The 22,210-nt window shown below is 42.2% G+C and overlaps 1 protein-coding gene across 9 annotated transcripts in view; it reads right to left on the bottom strand.

Annotated features, from left to right (window-relative positions):
- The window catches only part of rapgef3 (Rap guanine nucleotide exchange factor (GEF) 3), a 42,980-nt gene that overhangs the window by 16,074 nt on the left and 4,696 nt on the right, over positions 1-22,210 (bottom strand). For 3 of the 9 annotated variants that reach the window (XM_064957352.1, XM_064957349.1, XM_064957351.1), the window contains exons 2-7: positions 21,873-21,958; positions 12,941-12,985; positions 1,233-1,339; positions 992-1,113; positions 687-867; positions 400-484 (exon numbers count right to left, since the gene is read on the bottom strand). In XM_064957352.1, coding sequence (XP_064813424.1) covers positions 400-484; positions 687-867; positions 992-1,113; positions 1,233-1,339; positions 12,941-12,985; positions 21,873-21,958 — 626 coding nt within the window. The other 6 variants (XM_064957357.1, XM_064957358.1, XM_064957350.1 and 3 more) reach the window with 6 other exon arrangements.

Raw genomic sequence — 22,210 nt, forward strand, 5'->3', positions numbered from 1 at the left:
TAAGTGCTGCTGGCCCCTCGTCAGCTTTCTTGACCATATATCCTTGCCATTAGCATTCACCTGAATGTTTTAGCTAACATATGATGGGGGTCCCTGGGTTGCCGGTTTGCCTGGGAGGGGGTCCCTGGGCAAGAAAAGGTTGAAGACCGCCGATCTAGGCAAAACTGGTGCTTTATTAGTAGTCCTACTCTGAGACTGTGAATGTGAGTCATGGACCGGTGTAGCGCGGTTTCTACAGAACGTCTTCTGACTAGACTCAGGCTGTACGCGTCCTCAATAGCACCACATTCACTGTAGAGCTCACTACTTTTGGACAGAGCCATATGGTAATGCAATACATAGGGAATAGGGTTCCACTTGGGGCTGCGGCCAAATACAGGACAGGAAGCTGAGACTCACTGAGGTGGAGAGGTGAGCAGCAGCCTTGACATGAAGCAGCTCCTCATAGATCACCTCCATGTCCTCCGCACTACGCTGGCTGGGGCTGCAGAGAGGACGGGATACGCGCAGGTTACAATAGGGTCAGAGGTTAGGCCTTAGAATAGGATGATTGATATATGGTACGATAGGAGAGCAGATATAATACAATAGAAGTTTATTGTCCATCTGAGGATGGAAATTTCCCTTTGACTTGAAGAGTAAAACAACCTTGATACAAACACACAGCATAATAAAATGGAACTCACCATTTACGTAAAATCATGGTCAAAAGAGCATCTGGACCAATCTGGAGTAATAACGACAAACCCTCCTGCAGCTCATCGTCTAATTGGTCCTTCTCATTGGTCATGTGGTTCAGTCCGAACTCCAAATCCAGGAAGCGGTAAAATTGAGTGTCTTTGTCATGGAAGTTTAACTCCTGCTTCACTACATTGTGATAGGAGACATTGAGTTTGGTTACACTCACAGCAGGGAGTGGTTGATTCTTGTCAAATTATCATATTTGACAATACATGATGATAATACATTCACTCTGATTAAAGTCTCTTACCATGAACAATGATTCCTTCATCCACCAGGACTTGCCACATGCCAACTGCCTGGCTCCTTGATTGGAAGCATTCGTTTAGCTTCATCAGCCAATCAACAAGCTCTTTCCCCGAACAACATTGTCTGTAAGGGAAAGAGTGAGATTTCTACAAGGAAACGATCTAGCATTTTCAATTCAGAAAGACAAAACTGGCAAAGTAATAGTAGAATTTGCAATCATTGACAGGAGCAAGGCCCCATACTTGTAGGTCTTCAGGTGATGCTTTCTGTCTCTGACCAGGCCAGGGCTACGCTCTATCAAGGCACTGTACACCACCCTGGCTGCCTTCAGAATTCGATCCGACAGAAACTACAAGGTGTTCGAGAAAGAGAGAGAGAGGGAGAGAAATACTGGGTCATATACTTGACACAGTCAAATGTAGGCCATGTGCAAATCAAAATGTAATTGAACAATGGACCTCTTCTCTGCTTATCAAATGCACACAACCAACATGCCTTTACTTCTGTGTCATTTCCATGACGTGATAAAGACATGAGGTCACATAAATGAAGCGGGAAATGTGAAGTGTCACACAGAAGGTCTCGTGACAACAGACAGTGACAACAGTGACCCACTGTATAGACATGCAAGGAGCTAGAATGACAAGTGAAAAGCAAGTGGCAGTGTCAGAAAGCATATATTCTGTGAGAAGCATTACAGGAACCATGTGTGATGTCACATACGTCACTGGTGTGAGTGGAGTGTTTGGCTTTGCAGGGGCTGGAGTCCCTAATTGTGCGCGTGTGGGAGGAGAGCTGGTGAGAATGTGTTATGGAGAGAGTTATTGCACTGCTAAACTCTCCCACACCACAAACATAACTGTCTCCTCATCAGAGAGTGAGTGGATGTCACTTGGCTGCGTTGACAACTTTGCCATTCTGAGAGTTTTCACTTTGCCTCCTCTCAGATTCTCTAAGTAGTATCATTTCTAATACACCTCCCAGTCATTTTTTTCTCCATTCCCTGCCCCCTCCTATCTCACTCCTCTCTGCCATGCTCTACCACCCAAACAGAATATGAGAAGAAAAAAAAGAGTGCAAAATTTGTATCAACCACTGATGCAGACTAAAGCTTACGTAACTCACAGCACATTGGGTCTGTTGCTGTGCAGCCTATTTCCTACCATTTCCTGTTTATACGCAACCTCCATGACAAAACCAATATTACAAATTGCTAAATATCAACATTTACTGGTTTGTTAATGAACTAGAATGTCTTCATTTCACTCCCTTCCACTCAATATGTTCTTGGTCCTAGTCTTGTGATTCCACGAGTGACTCACACAGTTGATTGTTTGTTATTGGGCTTCCTTCAGGGCTCTGTTTGTCCAAGGTGGTGGTCTTGAGATTCAGATTGAACTTAACAAAGACCATTTCCTTTAGCTTTTGTCTCCACTTGGCGTGGTGTTGTGGTGGACGGTGATTTCCTAACCTCCTCTCCCAAACGCCTGGCCCCTAGCCAGGCCTCAGCCCTTAGCCTGCCCTGGCTGGTGCTGTGGTGGATGGGGCAGCCTGTGAGGCCCTCTCCCCTCTCTCTCCTGTCACCAAAGCCAGGCTTCTAGCCTGCCCTGGCCAATGGCTCTGGCTCCAAGCCACTCGGGATGAAATGATTGGCTCCTGACCCGTGACTGATCTGCCGACTCCGGCCTCGTCAAAGACAACACAACCTGACAGAACCTGGGGTTCTCATCCATTTTTCAGAACCATGTACAAAAGAACGGGGAAACCTGCATGCTACTTTAAAGTTCAAAGAGACACACCTGCTGTGTGAGAAGTTAACTGAGGGGTCCCCCAAGCTCCCCATCCCCCAAGCCCCCCCCTTCATACCTCTGTTTTCCCACAGGCTGTCCTGCTCCCAGACCTAGTGTCTACAGACTGTATGCATCATTCTGAACCTTTCATCCTCTCCACTGACTCCAGACTGTTCCCAGGGGACTGCAGACTGTTTCCAGGGGACTGCAGACTGGCTCTACTGGCTGTGCTGGCAAGAGGTCACCACTATTCCCATGTGCCCTGACTGTTCCCGTGGGACCACTAGCTACCACCATGTTCTCAGCCTGGTCATCTCTGACCTCTGACACTGAGATAATAAACTCCAAATGCATAAATCCCCCCATCATCATTGCAAACAAGCTGGCATTTCTACTGTGACTGTGTTCAGCTTGCAATCTTAAACACATTTTCTTATAACAACAGACCAAAACAGAATGATTCATACAGTACATCCTGGGTACAGCACCCCACCTACTAAGTAGCTAAACACACAGGACATAATCACTCAACATCAATCTGTTTGGTTCTGTATATACTGGAAGAACAAAAGCTCTAAATCTCTGTGAACTCCGTGATGAACTACTTGAGAACATGTAGATCTACTAAGCATGTAATCTGGGGCAATGGTTTTCAACAGGTGTGCCTTTAGAAGCTGTCAGGTGTGCTGCAAAGCTTTTCCCAATCTTGATTATTTTTTTTGAACACACTTATAAATGTGACCTGTGGAATGCACATTCAATTTTGACTTGGGAGCACCACTGCCACTCGGATAAATACATTGTTTATCTTGTACCCTGATGCCTAGTCACCTTACCCTAAAACATATCTACCTCTATCACTCCAGAATCACTGCACATTGTAAATATGGTATTGGAACTGACAATGTATAAAGCTTCTTAGTTATCTTGTTTTTATGTTGTGTGTTTTTCTTCTACCTTGTGTTATTTTTAGTACTACATTGACATTGATTACTGCCTTGTTGGGTTTAGCGCTTGCAAGAATGACATTTCACTGTACTTGTGCATTTGACATTGAAACTTGAATAGCTCATGGTCACATCTGTATCTACAAATCCAGTTTGCTCAGGCATGTTGTTGCATTTTTATCAGTTGAGGGGCGCACATCATGAGCAAAGTCCTTTCCCACTGGACACAGATGTCAGTTCAACGTCTGGTTTTGATTTACATTTGGTTGAGCTGTCATCTACTGTGAATTCAACGTGAAATCAACAAAACCTTTCACCATGTCATTCGGTTTAGGTTAAAAGTTAGGTGAAAAAAAGACGGAATGCGTTACGTTGATACTTTTGGCAAATCCATTTAGTTTTCTATGTTGATTCATCACCGGTGCCAAGCTTCCTGCCCTCCAGGACCTCTATACCAGGCGGTGTCAGAGGAAGGCCCTAAAAATTGTCAAAGACCCCAGCCACCCTAAGTCATAGACTGTTCTCTCTGCTACTGAACAGCAAGTGATACCGGAGTGCCAAGTCTAGGTCCAAGAGGCTTCTAAACAGCTTCTACCCCTAAGCCATGAGATCCCCTGTATATAGCCTGGCTATTGTTATTTTATTATTATTTGTTACTTTAAAATTTTTTTTATAGGTATTTTTCTTTAAACTGCATTGTTTTGATTCAGGGCTTGTAAGTAAGCATTTCACTGTTGTCACGCCCTGACCTTAGAGATCCTTTTTATGTCTCTATTTTGGTTTGGTCAGGGCGTGAGTTGGGGTGGGCATTCTATGTTTTGTGTTTCTATGATTTTCTATTTCTATGTTTTGGCCGGGTATGGTTCTCAATCAGGGACAGCTGTCTATCCTTGTCTATGATTGGGAACCATACTTAGGTACCCTTTTTCCCAACTGTGTTTGTGGGAAGTTAACTTTGTTTGATGGCACATAGTCTTAAGCTTTGCAGTTTGTTTTGTATTGTTTGTTTTGTCGGCGTCATTTCGAATAAAAGAGAAAATGTATGCTCACCACGCTGCACCTTGGTCCAGTTCTTTTAACGGCCGTGACAACTGTAAGGTCTCCATCTGTTGTATTCAGCGCATGTGACAAACACAATTTGATTTGAGCCAATCTCATCGCAATGATTTATTGGGTTAAAATAATGTGGAAACAACGTTGATGCAAAAAGTTTTTGCCCAGTGGGTTGTATCAATTTACTTCGCCTGTGAGAACAGTTAGCACAGGCACGTCTGATTAAAGGCGCCACATGGTCAATCTGCATTGGCAAGGTCAGGGCATTCATACTTCTTACACTTTGTCTAGCAGCACAGAGCTGCTGTCAAGGAAGTAAGTTTGTGTTTATTCCGGACCTCCTGCCCTCACCTACCGTCACCCATTAATGTCAATGAGGAGCAATATGGAGCGATGCACAGCTATGCAGAGCTCAGTTATATTTACAAAATGGTCGAGAGCTCAATTGGGCCTCTGCGTGCCTCCAGAGTCTCCGCAATATGCGTCACATTCCGTCCACATTTTCATATGAAGAATAAATAGGCTTTTATAGATTTAGCTGTATAACAGCCTCTGCCATATAAACAAACACAGCACATATGGCTTTGTGTCGGTGGTTGCACCTTTACAATGCAGAAACCCACAAGTCTCTAGCTCAAACAGTTCAAAACTAAAGACCTATTTTTACAAAACAAATGCACGGATTTGTGGGACGCTCTAACAGAGGTACACACAAATGAATCACCACGAGTAAGGAACTATGACAATAGTTTAAATAAACTGTATTTCATCTTTAAAAAACGTTTGTCACAGAAAATAGAGAATTTTGCAGTTGGGATCAGATGAGATGGGGGTCATTACCACTAAATAAATTAACAGGGACATTTTTGGTGGGGTGCTAAAAATGGATCCCATAAAGGTGTGCCGTAGTTCAAAAAAGGTAAGGAAGCACTTATCTAGGGACTATAGCCCATGTGTTAGTAGTATAGGCAGGAGGAACTCTCTGATTGTTCCCGACCCCATGCATCAGGTTAGAGGGTAAACTGTTTTCCCTCAGGTGTGCCAGTGCTGGTGAATGGCATACTGTATGTACTGTAGAAGTGGCCCTTTCTCTCTCACACTGCTCTCTCTGACGTTTCAGGTCCGGAACAGGCTGAGTATGTGCTTTAGATAAACATTAATGACACACTTTCTTATGGAGACCAAGTCAAAGTCTGCCTTTGAATGTTATGTCTGTGTTTGAATAGTGTAGTATCACAAAAGGAACATGGGCCTGTTAAAATGTTTTTTTTTATATATTTGTGGGTGGGTTGGTTTGTCTGATAATGGATAATGTGGTCTGTGGTTATGGCCTTTCCACCCACACTTTCCCCCCCCTACTTATAACAACACTTACAGTGGGGAGAACAAGTATTTGATACACTGCTGATTTTGCAGGTTTTCCTACTTACAAAGCATGCAGAGGTCTGTAATTTTTATCATAGGTACACTTCAACTGTGAGAGACGGAATCTGAAACAAAAATCCAGAAAATCACATTGTATGATTTTTAAGTAATTAATTTGCATTTTATTGCATGACATAAGTATTTGATACATCAGAAAAGCAGAACTTAATATTTGATACAGAAACCTTTGTTTGCAATTACAGAGATCATATGTTTCCTGTAGTTCTTGACCAGGTTTACACACACTGCAGCAGGGATTTTGGCCCACTACTCCATACAGACCTTCTCCAGATCCTTCAGGTTTCGGGGCTGTCGCTGGGCAATACGGACTTTCAGCTCCCTCCAATTATTTTCTATTGGGTTCAGGTCTGGAGACCGGCTAGGCCACTCCAGGACATTGAGATGCTTCTTACGGAGCCGCTCCTTAGTTCCCCTGGCTGTGTGTTTTGGGTTGTTGTCATGCTGGAAGACCCAGCCACGACCCATATTCAATGCTCTTACTGAGGGAAGGAGGTTGTTGGCCAAGATCTCGCGATACATGGCCCCATCCATCATCCCTTCAATACGGTGCAGTTGTCCTGTCCCCTTTTCAGAAAAGCATCCCCAATGAATGATGTTTCCACCTCCATGCTTCACGGTTGGGATGGTGTTCTTGGGTTTGTACTTATCCTTCTTCTTCCTCCAAAAAGCTATATTTTTGCCTCATCAGACCATATGACCTTCTCCCATTCCTCCTCTAGATCATCCAGATGGTCATTGGCAACTTTGGCAAAGACGGTTCTGGACATGCGTTGGCTTGAGCAGGGGGACCTTGCGTGCACTGCAGGATTTTAATCTAATGGTTTTCTTTGAGACTGTGGTCCCAGCTCTCTTCAGGTCATTCACCAGGTCCTGCCGTGTAGTTCTGGGCTGATCCCTCACCTTCCTCATGATCATTGATGCCCCACGAGGTGAGATCTTGCATGGAGCCCCAGACCGAGGGTGATTGACCGTCACTTGAACTTCTTCCATTTTCTAATAATTGCGCCAACAGTTGTTGCCTTCTCACCAAGCTGCTTGCTTATTGTCCTGTGGCCCATCCCAGCCTTGTGCAGGTCTACAATTTTCTCCCTGATGTCCTTACACAGCTTTCTGGTCTTGGCCATTGTGGAGAGGTTGGAGTCTGTTTAATTAAGTGTGTGGACAGGTGTCTTTTATACAGGTAACAAGTTCAAACAGGTGCAGTTAATACAGGTAATGAGTGGAGAACTGGAGCGCTTCTTAAAGAAAAACTAACAGGTCTGTGAGAGCCGGAATTCTTACTGGTTGGTAAGTGATCAAATACTTATGTCATGCAATAAAATGCCAATTAATTACTTAAAAATCATACAATGTGATTTTCTGGATTTTTGTTTTAGATTCAGTCTCTCACAGTTGAAGTGTACCTATGATAAAAATTACAGACCTCTACATGATTTGTAAGTTGGAAAACCTGCAAAATCGGCAGTGTATCAAATACTTGTTCTCCCCACTGTAAATAAAGTAATTTTGTTACCTTCATTCTCTGGCTCAGTGACAGTAACTGTTTCAATAACTGAATGTGGTGTGTGGGCTTACTATATTTGTGCCCATAGTCTGTGTTAAATAGTGTCAAATTTCTACTAGTGTTCTGAAGTTTCCTCTGTGGGCGAGTCTACAGTCTCCCTCTGTGCTGTGACCTTGGTGGGCTTTGTTCTCTCCTCTTCTGTTCTCTCTGGAACATGACTGTACCTGGAGGGAGGGATGGAGCACCACGCCGGTGGGCAGAGGAGCTGTAGGAACTGCATCTCACATCCCACTCTCTATACAGACAAGACCACTTCAGACCTTCTGAGGGGTTATTGTTTCCAACAAGTACACTTCCTCCCCCATTTCAGAAATACCAAGCTACAGCACTGGATTTTTTCTTCCTTTATTCAAAACAGGAAGTGCCAATTTAGGTAAAAAGGCCTGACGGCATTGATGAGAAGTTTTTTTTTTTTTTTTTTTACCTGTGTGAATATACGTAGCACCAAATCCCAAATCACAATAACCATCTTGATCATCATTAGATAACTAACAGAATAATCTCAAATCTCTAAACCAGGAGTTTCAAACTCATTTTCCCAGCTCGCAAAATTCAGTCTTCAAAGAGGTCCGGAGGGCCCATCTTAAAATGAATTTACAGTAGGAAAGTATTCAGACCACTTGACTTAAAAAAAAAATATTTTACAGCCTTATTCTAAAATGGATTAAATCGTTTTTGTCTACACACAACAACCCATAATGACAAAACAAATACAAGTTTTTAGAAAAAAATAAAAAAAAATAAATGAAATATCACATTGACATAAGTATTCAGACCCTTTAGTCAGTACTTTGTTGAAGAACCTTCTGCAGTGATTATAGCCTCTAGTCTTCTTAGGTATGACGCTACAAGCTTGGCACACCTATATGTGGGGAGTTTCTCCCATTCTTCTCTGCAGATCCGCTCAAGCTCTGTCAGGTTGGATGGGGAGCATCGCTGCACAGCTATTTTCAAGTGAAATGAAATCAAATTCTATTGGTCACATACACATATTTAGCGGATGTTATTGCAGGTGTAGCGAAATGCATGTGTTCCTAGCTCCAACAGTGCAGTAATATCTACCAATTCACAACAATACACACAAATAGAAAGTAAAACGATGGAATTAATAAATATATAAATATTAGAACGAGCAATGTCAGAGTGGCATTGACTAAAATACAGTAGAATAGAATACAGTATATACATATGAAATGAGTAAAGCAGTATGTAAACATTATTAAAGTGACTAGTGTTTCGTTATTAAAGTGACCAGTGATTCCAAGTCTATGTATATGGCAGCAGTCTCTAAGGTACACGGTTGAGTAACCGGGTGGTAGCCGGCTAGTGATTGCTGTTTAACAGTCTGATGGCCTTTAACGGTCTCTCCAGAGATGTTCGATCGGGTTCAAGTCCGGGTTCTGGCTGGGCCATTCAAGGACATCCAGAGACTTGTCCCGAAGCCACTCCTGCGTTGACTTGGTTGTGTGCTTAGTGTCGTTGTCCTGTTGGAAGGGGAACATTCGCCCCATTCTGAGGTCCTGAGCGCTCTAGAACAGTTTTTCATTAAGGATTTCTCTGTACTTTTCTCCTTTCATCTTTCTCTCGATCCTGACTAGTCTCCCAGTCCTTGCTGCTGAAAAACATCCCCACAGCATAATGCTGCCATCACCATGCATCACCGTAGGGATGGTGCCAGGTTTCCTCCAGACGTGATACTTGGCATTCAGGCCAAATAGTTCAATATTGGTTTCACCAGACCAAAGAATCCTGTTTCTCATGGTCTGAGAGTCCTTTAGGTGCCTTTTGGCAAACTCCAAGCAGGCTGTCATGTACCTTTTACTGAGGAGTGGCTTCCATCTGGTCACTCTACCATAAAGGCCTGATTGGTAAAGTGCTGCAGAGATGGTTGTCATTCTGGAAGGTTCTCCATCTCCACAGTAAAACTCTAGAGCTCTGTCAGAGTGACCCTCGAGTTCTTGGTCACCTCACTGACCAAGGCCATTCTCCCCCAATTGCTTAGTTTGGCCAGGTGGCCAGCTCTTGGAAGAGTCTTGGTGGTTGCAAACTTCTTCCATTTAAGAATGAGGAAGGCCACTGTGTTCTTGGGGACCTTCAACGCTGCAGAAATGTTTTGGTAGCCTTCCCCAGATCTGTACCTCGACACAATCCTGTCTCGGGGCTCTACAGACAATTCCTTTGACCTCATGGCTTGGTTTTTGCTCTGACATGCACTGTCAACTGTGGGACATTATATAGGCAGGTGTGTGCCTTTCCAAATCATGTCCAATCAATTGAATTTACCACAGGTGGACTCCAATCAAGTTGTAGAAACATCTCAAGGATGATCAATGGGAACAGGATGCACCGGAGCTCAATTTCGAGTCTCATAGCAAAGGATCTGAATACTAATGTACGTAAATAAGGTATTTCATGTTTTGTCTTTTTCATTTGCAAACATTTCTAAAAACTCGTTCTTGCTTTGTCATTGTGGGGTATTGTGTGTAGATTGGGGGGGGGGGGATTATTGAATCCATTTTAGAATAGGCTGTAACATAACAAAATGTGGAAAAAGTCAAGCGGTCTGAATACTACTGCACTGTATATTTCCTTGCCATGAAAATGTTTAACAAATTGTCCTCTAGCCATTGCTTTCTGAATTTTCGATGCTCCCTGACTGTCTAGCTTAAGTTTTGATGACTGTTAGCAAGCTGGACAGAGTAAAGAGACTATAACATTCGGTCAATTATAAATTCTACAGTTTCTATTTGGTTTTAGTAATTTCAATGTCAATTGACAATCGTCCCCCCTTCCAAAAAAATGTCAAACAAAAAACAATTTTTTAGTCAAACCACCCTTGGGTCAGATTGAATCGGCTCGCAGGCCTTGAGTTTGACACATGTTCCAAAGACATCAAAAACAAGAACAACAACTACCAAACAAAGCACCAACAAAGCCAGCCTCCCTGTAGCCTCGCGACTGTTCTCCCATTAGCTATAAGACCTGCATCCTCTCTCCCCTTTCCAAAATACACACAGCACTCACACAGAAAAAGCCCTTGGGAAGTTAGGAACATTCCAAGGCTGACTGGATATTTATTAAAGATACTCCCTACATGTTCAGTGCAGAAAAACCATAGACATGAACTCAACTTTAATGTTGTATAGGCCTATTTACTGGCATAGATCTTTTACTGTGTTTTCATTCTTCCTGGAGTAGAAGAGAACACTGTTCCACTGTTTTTATTCCTGGAGATTCTGGATGCATCAGTGAGACCGGCTGTGTGTGTGTGTGTGTGTGTGTGTGTGTGTGTGTGTGTGTGTGTGTGTGTGTGTGTGTGTGTGTGTGTGTGTGTGTGTGTGTGTGTGTGTGTGTGTGTGTGTGTGTGTGTGTGTATTCATACGTGTGAGCATGTGTGTGCCTTCCTGACTGCGTCTATGTATATTGGGTAAAATAATAACAGTCAGGAGCCAGGTTTGTCTTTCCATTTCAACACCGTTATCAGGCTGATTTCTCCTGTGAGGGGGCTATTGAAGGAGCAGTTAGATAAAGGAGTGAGAGGGCTGGGTCTGCTCTGGTCAGGCAGGGGGGGTAGTGAGGGCCTGAAGGCGGAGGGGGGGGGGGGAGGGGATCTTGGAGTGTCCTTTAGACTCCTTGTGACTGCAGTGCTCGCCTGGATTGGAATGTGTTCTTAAAGACTCCACTGCTCAAGCAGTGATATTAGGAACTCAAAAAGAACAGGTTCAGCAGTTACAGAAGATGCCAACGCTGCAACAACAAAGGCTGGCGCAGTGGCTAAAAGGGCCCAGGAGAAACAATTTGCTACAGCCTGAAGGCCGGGCCAATGCCGGATGTCAACAGGTTGCGGGTTGACATTTAATTGAGATGACTAAAATCGTTGTAGAATGTCATTATGCTCATACATTGGGTCATCGTATTGAGGCAACGTGTATGTTGAAGGTCTTGCGAGTCTTAGAATTTCACATGGCACACTATAGAAAATGTGGGGCATTATATGATGTAATATGACGTAAATGAATAACACTAAATGTTTAACCCCAAGGACCTACAGCTTTAAGAGGTGAACTACTATTTACTGTACTTGAGCTTCCAGTCACCATTTATACTATGCTGATGTGGTGTTTCTATGGTGTAACAGATGATCTGAGGGTGAGGTCAAAATGTCCGACATAAATAATGTTCCTACACAACGCATCACCGGGGGCAAACTACCTGCCCTCCAGGACACCTACACCACCCGATGTTACAGGAAGGCCATAAAGATCATCAAGGACATCAACCACCCGAGCCACTGCCTGTTCACCCCGCTATCATCCAGAAGGCGAGGTCAGTACAGGTGCATCAAAGCTGGGACCGAGAGACTGAAAAACAGCTTCTATCTCAAGGCCATCAGACTGTTAAACAGCCAGCCACTTTAATAATGGGAATTGATGGGAAATGATGTAAATATATCACTAGCCAGTTTAAACAATGCTACCTTATATAATGTTACTTACCCTACATTATTCATCTCATATGCATACGTATATACTGTACTCTATATCATCGACTGCATCCTTATGTAATACATGTATCACTAGCCACTTTAACTATGCCACTTTGTTTACATACTCATCTCATATGTATATACTGTACTCGATACCATCTACTGTATCTTGCCTATGCTGCTCTGTACCATCACTCATTCATATATCCTTATGTATATATTCTTTATCCCCTTACACTGTGTATAAGACAGTAGTTTAGGAATTGTTAGTTAGATTACTTGTTGGTTATTACTGCATTGTCGGAACTAGAAGCACAAGCATTTCGCTACACTTGCATTAACATCTGCTAACCATGTGTATGTGACAAATAAAATTTGATTTGATTTGATACATGTCAACTCGATGACCTTGTTGCTTCTCTTCTCATGAAGATTGTGATTCATCAAAGATGAATCAGAAGCCAGAGCAGTTTGATTAAGGTCTAAGACTAGCTGTAGGGATGTGAAGTACTACTGTACTGTGTGTTTGTGTGTGTCGGGGTTGGGATCAATTAGAATTGAAGGCAGTCAATTCAGGAAGTAAACTAAAATATGCCTTCAATTCAAACTGAGCCCAACCCTGGTGTGTGTGTGTGGCACTGTCCCTGATCGGCATACTACGTACCTGCTTCATGGTGTCCTGTGTGTCAAGGGCCTCTGGCAGTGGGGTCTAGGGGAGAGAAAGAAACATAACCTACTATTACATCATTTCATTATTCCATCATAGAGGTTCATGTCCAGTCCAGAAAGCCTATAATATCAAGGCATTGCTGAATAATAAGGCCTATAATATATTATGGCTTCCTCTCATAGGCATTCCAACAGAACTGGTTAAACTGGTTGTTCTCAGAAACCATTGGGTGGGACCAGAAAGATAGGTTGAATGTGAAATATTCTAATGTCTAATGAGATACATGCTGTTGTGTTGTTTGTTTTCAGTGAGTTTTTTCTATATGTCTACTGGTTCAGGCAATATATGTCCTAAACCCGGTGATATATGGGCAAACCCTCCTCTCAACTCACCTACACTATGCTGTAGCATAATTCCCACTTCCTCTTTTGTTGTTCTATAACTCTTCTTTTATGATCCACTGACAGCCTCTCTAAATGTGTTCCCAAGCCAGCTGCTAAGTTGCGTGACATGGATGGACTCCGCTGGCTGAGGTATCATTGGAGAACAGTCATTTACAAGGGCTTTGTTCAGGGCATTCTCTCCTCTATCTTTCCAGGTCTTGTTTACGCATGAGTGGCTACTGCCTTACCTTGAGGGCCACTCAGAAGAAAATGGATTGTATAAGACACAGGCCTCACGTTTTCACTGTGTCACGGTGTGGGATCGCCAGCTCAAATGATAGAAAAATAGAAATATGGAACCTGACGAGTTGTTGTCATCTCGTCTCTCTTTGTGTGGGAGCGCTATTGATGGCCTTGTGCTGTGCTTGGGTATCAAATGCAGCTAAAAAAAGAAAATGGTTTGAACACATCATTTTTCCCTCAGCTCCATTTGCAGTCAAGAAAATAAATAATACAGTATTCTTCTTCTATCCCCTTTTCTTATTTTTGTACTAGATTGCTTTTCTTCTCTTAAGTCGGGTGTTCAATGGCTCCTAGCGTGGAGACCTCTCCACCCTTCCTTTCTGTTGACAGAGTAAACTGTGCTGGTCTGTCCTACTGCCAACACTGTCACATGCTCCCAACCAGAGGTAGTGCACATTGCCCTTTTCAGCTGTTAGCCAACTCTATAAAATAGACTTAAGTCTCTCTCATATGTTCTGTCGCTTCTGCTCTCTCTCTGCCATGCTGAGAGCAGCAAAACCATGCTTGTAGAGGCGTCACTTCTTGCCTGATGTAGCACCGCACAGACACACCTGTAGGCTATGGTGACTTTGTTTTTTTGTTCCCTTGGAGAAGCCCTTGCATCTTAGAAAACAACTCAAGGAAACAAAGTTGAAGGCCTGGCAGCAGTATGGGGCATACAGTGGGAAATGCCAGATGCCATGTCCGTCCCTCTTATCAAGAAGTGCCCTTCTTGCTATGTATCTCTTATTATGAGGACCTCTACCAATGTGAGTCATGTTGTCCTGTTTATCTCCAGGAGTCATCACCACCACCCCAGCACTGGTATGCATTGCAATAAGCATGGACATTGGGTTACAGACCTTTATTAGCATCTATTCATTCTAGAAAAATTATTCTGTCTGCATTTGCTACGAGTGGTGGTATCAGACCACGCGTGCCATGTGTGTCTTAATTAACTAGAGTTAGCTGGCGCCCAGTGTGAAGCCAGTTTAATTGGGTCTAATGTTGTTGCATTGCGCCTCTGCATTCCAGACACATCATCAAACAGACACAAAGATGAGGTGGAGCCGCAGATGCTTTAGGAATAATGATGTTTGCCTGATCATCTAAGCCTAAGGCATGAAGCACTGCACCATGGTTCAAATAAGGCCAACTGAACTCAATCTCCAGTCTAAGTCTATTATTTAACATTTCCATATCCTACTGTATTATCAATGTAATAAGTCTATTTATGAATATCAAACGAAAAACAGGGTATTGGATGTTTAGCTGTTAATATTTTGCAATGCGCCCACAGCTATTGACATGAATAAGATCAAGCATTGATCTATTTATCTATCAGAGGGGTTGTAGTTGTTGTTGAACCTCTAGGGACTAGGTCAAGGTGGATTTAAGGACATTAAGCAGACGGGCTCGACTAAAACATCATCACCATAGGGTGTCCTAATGAATCAACTATAGGCTACTTGAGGAAGAACAATAAACAAAGAAACAAATAAACAAACTCACTATGCATATGATATTTAGAAGCTTTTCCTAAACCATCTGAATTGTTTGGTTCTCAGCCAATCCAGTTGTTACTTGTGAACACAAGATCAGGCTATTAAGTCATATTTCCATTGACGTCCTACCTACAGTAAGATGTTACGGCTACTCCATAGACATTGCCAAATATATGTTTATTTTTGTATTTTTTTTTAATGGACTGTCCACTGACAGGCGACACCTTTGCTTGTTAAGCTGTTATTGATCATATATAAGACCTATGCCTTTTTATAGTCAGGTCATCACAGATTCAGCTAATCACAACGTCTGTAGGTTAATAACTCTAGATTTGTATAATCCTGAGCAATTCAATAACAAAGTCAAAAGCCAAATTGAGATCTTTCACGAGGAGCACTATTCGGAATCTTACTGTGGCTAGGCGAAAATAGACATTCTTGTCTACCATGTAAACCGAATGGGGGGGGGGTCAAGGTGAACAATAAACAATGCACTATAAATAACAAGAGTAATAAAAATAAAAACTGTCTGGGTCTCCACTAGCTTCCTCTCCTCTGCCCTACACCCAAGACTAGTAGTCCCTGTGTCAGTCTGAGCCTTCTCCACATTCTCACATGCAACGCAGGAAGCTGCTTTTGTTTCGGGGACACACACAGACTGTGTCACAGTGGATGTGGTGAGCCCCCCCCCCCCCCCCCCACACACACACTTCTTCCATCAACACATTGTCTGACTCCATAGCCCCATTCACTCTCCACCTCTGCAGTGAAACACCACCCACACATCTCACCACGCAGACACTAATGCAGTGGCACAATCACATACGATGACGTAAACTTCTATGCTGAAGTGTTGCAGTGTTTTCAAGTGTGACCCGTCTTCCCTCCTCTTGTAGTGCCTGTAGTAACTGATTGGTGAAGTGTGCAGTGTGTGCGAAAGGCAGAGAGACAGAGCATGACGGTGACATGCGTGCAGCCACAGGCAGACTTTCTGTAGAGAATGGTCTACCTCCCACCACATTTTTTGATCAAGTACTGTGGTGCTTCATTTCTACCTGGAACGTGAGTCTCACTCTCAAAACACGTCCACGTGATGGGCTATATCATTTATTGAAGGCCTATTTTTGCTGCGAAAACACTGTCTCAAACTGCCATGGATGTGACTATTTTGAGAATATTTTCAGCCAAGGTCATACTTTACTTTCTGAAGAAAAAAGTTGTTTTTTTATGAAGAATTATATTATGACCAGTGAGCACTCATTATCATCATTGTCATCATCATCATTAATCATCATCACTATCGTCAGATCATCATCAAACCATCTCAAAGCTAAACAATAAGCACAAGGCAAGGACAAAAAAGAAATGATGTTACAGATAATGATGAGGATAAGTAGCCTAGTGATGATGATTATCATCATTACAAGATGAGTATACTATTAGCCTGTGCAACTGTAGGTTTTGTAGGCCGTCATTGTAAATACGAATTTGTTCTAAACTGACTTGCCTAGTTAAATAGAGGTTAAATAAAATAAAAAATAAAGGTATGCTATTATAGGCATGAATAATCACATACCCAACTGATGCCTTGAATGGTCGATGTTTCCACAGAATAATGATCCGGGAAAATTCGATAATTGTAACTCCGGAACAGATGCATATTTTTTCAAGTCAAACAAAACAACTTTCACGGTTACGCATGTCGAAGACGGGAGCACCAAGCATGTCTGTCTACCCGTTACAAAGACCGGACCCACATTACAACAACATAGCATACCGACAGTGGACATTGCACGACCAGTTGAATCGCCACATGTTGCTCTTGTGTCACTAAAGCCAAGTTTCCAACCTGACTGTGCCTACATCAAAACCCAACCCGGCTGTCACTGCCACCTCGCACGACGTTGCTGGCTGCTGCCTCTGCTCGACCGAGACTCCAACCCACGTTCAATCAGCCTCAGCTCTATCTCAGCACAGGCGCATGATTGTAGCTTTGCGTAAGCACACTTGCTCTCAAATGAGTCCCCGCTGCTTGTCAAGTGATTTCGGAGTCATTAAAATCGGCGGCCTTTTCAGAAAGATCTGATTCTCTTATTCACTGCAGCAAATTGCCTGTTTCTTGTTCGTGTTCCCAACATTCAGTTGCGATGACACTTTTGGGAGTCATTCCAATGGCTGTTCTAAACGTTTTGTATATCCTACTTCTGTAGGCCTATCCCACGGGACAAAAACGATGTAGTTGAATCAACGCTGTCTGTTTCCAAGTCATTTCAACCAAAACAATGTGATGACATGACATTGAATTAACGCCGAAAACTTTGTGGGATTTGCAAAAATGCATATATTTAACGGAATTTCGTATTTTTTTCCACCCAACTTTGAACCAAAATCCAATTACAGGATGAACATTTGGGTTGATTTCACATTGAATTCACGTTAGTTGACAACCAAATGTAAATCTAAACTAGACGTTGAACTGACATATGTGCCCAGTTGGATGTGTCACAAATATATATATATTTTCTAACATTTTGTAGGGCAGGCCTATCTGATTCCAAAACACACCACAATATGTTGAGTCGGAGCTCCAACAGCCCCAGCACTCTGTATTTCGCCTGAGTTTGGTAGATGAGATTGAGTCAACGATAAGTATATCAAATATAGGTGTTCATAATGTTCCAGGCCAGTACTGTGGGCAGGCTACAAAATGATCCTGTCCAGATAGCAGCACCTGTACATCAGGAGTTACTGGTGCAAAAACACTTTTGATTAGGGGTAGAGGTACATGCTACCATAGCGGAACCCTTTTTAGTGCTATGTGGAACCTTTTTTTAAGGTTCTATAAAGAGTCATGCTCATAAGGTTCTAAATGGAACCTCTATGGTGTTAAAATAACCCTATCCTAAGGTTCTATATAATAGAAAAAAGGGTTCCGCTATGGTTACAACATATAATAGAAAAAAGGGTTCCGCTATGGTTACAACACTAAAACATCTCCTGTAAAATTTACAGTAACTTACTGGCAGCAATTGGCTGTTTTTTTGTTGTTGCTGAGTTTATATTCTGTGAGGGTAAAGCATTTCCTCTCACGGGTGCAACAAATATAGCCTCTTACAAGGCACACCTTCAAATATTTTCTTGAGCCCGAAACTCTTTCCTCGCCCACAACATCTTCCCACAATGCACCCCAATTAATTATGAAGGTATACAATGAAGGTACACTGAAGGTATTTTACTGTGCATTCTACCGTATTTCACTGTTGAAATTACAGAAACGTCTTACAGTGAACCCTTTTCGGGGGTATATTATTGAAAAAAAATGAATGGTTCCACAAAGGTTCTTTTTAGAACCATACAGTGTTTCTTACTATGGTTTAATAGCCATATTAAATGGTTATAATTCCATTGGTTTTATTATTGTTTTTATGAACAAGTTTTATCAGGAATGCTAGCTTTGGTACGTCTGGTGATTCCTGAGGAGAGAATTGCATTTACATTTACATTTAAGTCATTTGGCAGACGCTCTCATCCAGAGCGACTTACAAATTGGTGAATTCACCTTATGACATCCAGTGGAACAGCCACTTTACAATAGTGCATCTAAATCATTTAAGGGGGGTGAGAAGGATTACTTTATCCTATCCTAGGTATTCCTTAAAGAGGTGGGGTTTCAGGTGTCTCCGGAAGGTGGTGATTGACTCCACTGTCCTGGCGTCGTGAGGGAGTTTGTTCCACCATTGGGGGGCCAGAATTGAGAACTACTGACTTAATTAACCATTCTCACAAGACACCTTCACTGACCATAGTCATATGTAACATCTAATAGCATAACACAACAGATTAGACCAACTGGAATGACTCCCGGTTGCACTAAAAGAGCTGTGAGAAAACCACGTCCCAAAATATTAGAATGACCCACCGCCCCTACATTTTAGTTATCACTAAAAGAGCTGTGAGAAAACCACGTCCCAAAATATTAGAATGACCCACAGGCCCTACATTTTAGTTATCACTAAAAGAGCTGTGAGAAAACCACATCCCAAAATATGAGAATGACCCACCGCCCCTACATTTTAGTTATCACTAAAAGAGCTGTGAGAAAACCACGTCCTAAAATATTAGAATGACCCACCGCCCCTACATTTTAGTTATCACTAAAAGAGCTGTGAGAAAACCACGTCCCAAAATATTAGAATGACCCACCGGCCCTACATTTTAGTTATCACTAAAAGAGCTGTGAGAAAACCACGTCCCAAAATATTAGAATGACCCACCGCCCCTACATTTTAGTTATCACTAAAAGAGCTGTGAGAAAACCACATCCCAAAATATTAGAATGACCCACCGCCCCTACATTTTAGTTATCACTAATAGAGCTGTGAGAAAACCACATCCCAAAATATGAGAATGACCCACCGCCCCTACATTTTAGTTATCACTAATAGAGCTGTGAGAAAACCACATCCCAAAATATTAGAATGACCCACCTCCCCTACATTTTAGTTATCACTAATAGAGCTGTGAGAAAACCACATCCCAAAATATTAGAATGACCCACCTCCCCTACATTTTAGATATCACTAATAGAGCTGTGAGAAAACCACATCCCAAAATATTAGAATGACCCACCTCCCCTACATTTTAGTTATCACTAAAAGAGCTGTGAGAAAACCACGTCCCAAAATATTAGAATGACCCACCGCCCCTACATTTTAGTTATCACTAAAAGAGCTGTGAGAAAACCACGTCCCAAAATATTACAATGACCCACCGCCCCTACATTTTAGTTATCACTAAAAGAGCTGTGAGAAAACCACATCCCAAAATATTAGAATGACCCACCGGCCCTACATTTTAGTTATCACTAAAAGAGCTGTGAGAAAACCACGTCCCAAAATATTAGAATGACCCACCGCCCCTACATTTTAGTTATCACTAAAAGAGCTGTGAGAAAACCACGTCCCAAAATATTACAATGACCCACCGCCCCTACATTTTAGTTATCACTAAAAGAGCTGTGAGAAAACCACATCCCAAAATATTAGAATGACTCACCGCCCCTACATTTTAGTTATCACTAAAAGAGCTGTGAGAAAACCACATCCCAAAATATTAGAATGACCCACCGCCCCTACATTTTAGTTATCACTAAAAGAGCTGTGAGAAAACCACATCCCAAAATATTAGAATGACCCACCTCCCCTACATTTTAGTTATCACTAATAGAGCTGTGAGAAAACCACATCCCAAAATATTAGAATGACCCACCGGCCCTACATTTTAGTTATCACTAAAAGAGCTGTGAGAAAACCACGTCCCAAAATATTAGAATGACCCACCGCCCCTACATTTTAGTTATCACTAATAGAGCTGTGAGAAAACCACGTCCTAAAATATTAGAATGACCCACCGGCCCTACATTTTAGTTATCACTAAAAGAGCTGTGAGAAAACCACGTCCCAAAATATTAGAATGACCCACCGCCCCTACATTTTAGTTATCACTAAAAGAGCTGTGAGAAAACCACGTCCTAAAATATTAGAATGACCCACCGCCTCTACATTTTAGTTATCACTAAAAGAGCTGTGAGAAAACCACGTCCCAAAATATTAGAATGACCCACCGCCCCTACATTTTAGTTATCACTAAAAGAGCTGGGAGAAAACCACGTCCCAAAATATTAGAATGACCCACCGCCCCTACATTTTAGTTATCACTAAAAGAGCTGTGAGAAAACCACGTCCCAAAATATTAGAATGACCCACCGCTCCTACATTTTAGTCATCACTAAAAGAGCTGTGAGAAAACCACATCCCAAAATATTAGAATGACCCACCGGCCCTACATTTTAGTTATCACTAAAAGAGGAAAGAATATTTTTTTGAACTGCAAAGAACCATTGAAGGGCTCAAAGGGTTATTTGGATCAGTATCCATCACCTTCCCAAAGAACCCTTGAGGAACCCAAATTTTTTTGTGTGTATAGTGGTAGTTTCCTACTGATTTATGGGTTATTTTTGACAAATTTGCCCTGGCAAAGTCTCTCTCTCCCCCCCCCCCCTCTTTCTCACTCTCTCTCTCTCTCTCCCCCTTTCTATATGTGGGTGTGTGTCTGCATGTCTGCGTGTCTGTCTGCCTGCGTGTGTGTGTGTAGGATTGGGGTGTGTGGACACTTATCAGAGTGGCCCCAGCTGTCTGTCTAACCATGCAGTAGGCCACAGACACGTGGACACAGACAGATTAACTGCCTCAGGCCAGGGACAGACAAAAACAACAGGGGAGGCATGACATAGTTACAGGACGGACAGCAAAAGTGATTCTCCCCTTATGCACCCTACATAGAATAACTCTGCTATGAAGTCTTATGAACTATTTCAAAGTCTGATATGATTAGTCATGTGGGTTTCACAGACCTTTCTTGAAACCCAGCACACAACCCGTTGAACCGGAATGACCTGTAGCCTAATTATTAAGTGCGTAATGGTATTCAAGTATGCATGTCATCATACAGTGTCTGTAAAACATTACAGTGTATCCAAGTCCTGTTTCTTTGTGGACATTTAATGCTTGATTTAAACAAACAAAAAAGTTGAATTGTAAAAGTGGCAAATTTCACTATAGTGAATTCAACACTCCAACTCTTTCCTCACAATTCAGATAACACTCTATCCTTCTTTTAAAGATGTTCATGTTTGTATTATGAAGAAGGAGAACTCGTGGTTGTCTTGGTGACCTGATGTATAAACAGAAAACTTACTTCCCCCTCCTCTGGTGTTATCCGTCTGGACGGCAACAAGATAGATTTGAAGAAGGTATCCATGGAGAACATGGCTGAAGCCGTTGCTAAGTGAAAGAGAAGAGCGAGGAAAAACAAATTAATGTATTTTCCTATACATTTTCCTCTAGTAATGTTCTGTGGAAACACAATAAGTTTGGTTCTGTTTTTCTGTCATGCCCTGGCCTGGGGGACAGTTTCAGGAGATGTACAGTACCGTTCAAAAGTTTGGGGTCAATTTCCTTGTTTTTGAAAGAAAAGCTTATTTTTTTTGTCCATTAATAAATAACTTCAAATTGATCATAAATACAGTGTAGACA

This window comes from Oncorhynchus masou, chromosome 33 (assembly GCF_036934945.1).
Source record: "Oncorhynchus masou masou isolate Uvic2021 chromosome 33, UVic_Omas_1.1, whole genome shotgun sequence".
Classification (NCBI taxonomy): domain Eukaryota; kingdom Metazoa; phylum Chordata; class Actinopteri; order Salmoniformes; family Salmonidae; genus Oncorhynchus; species Oncorhynchus masou.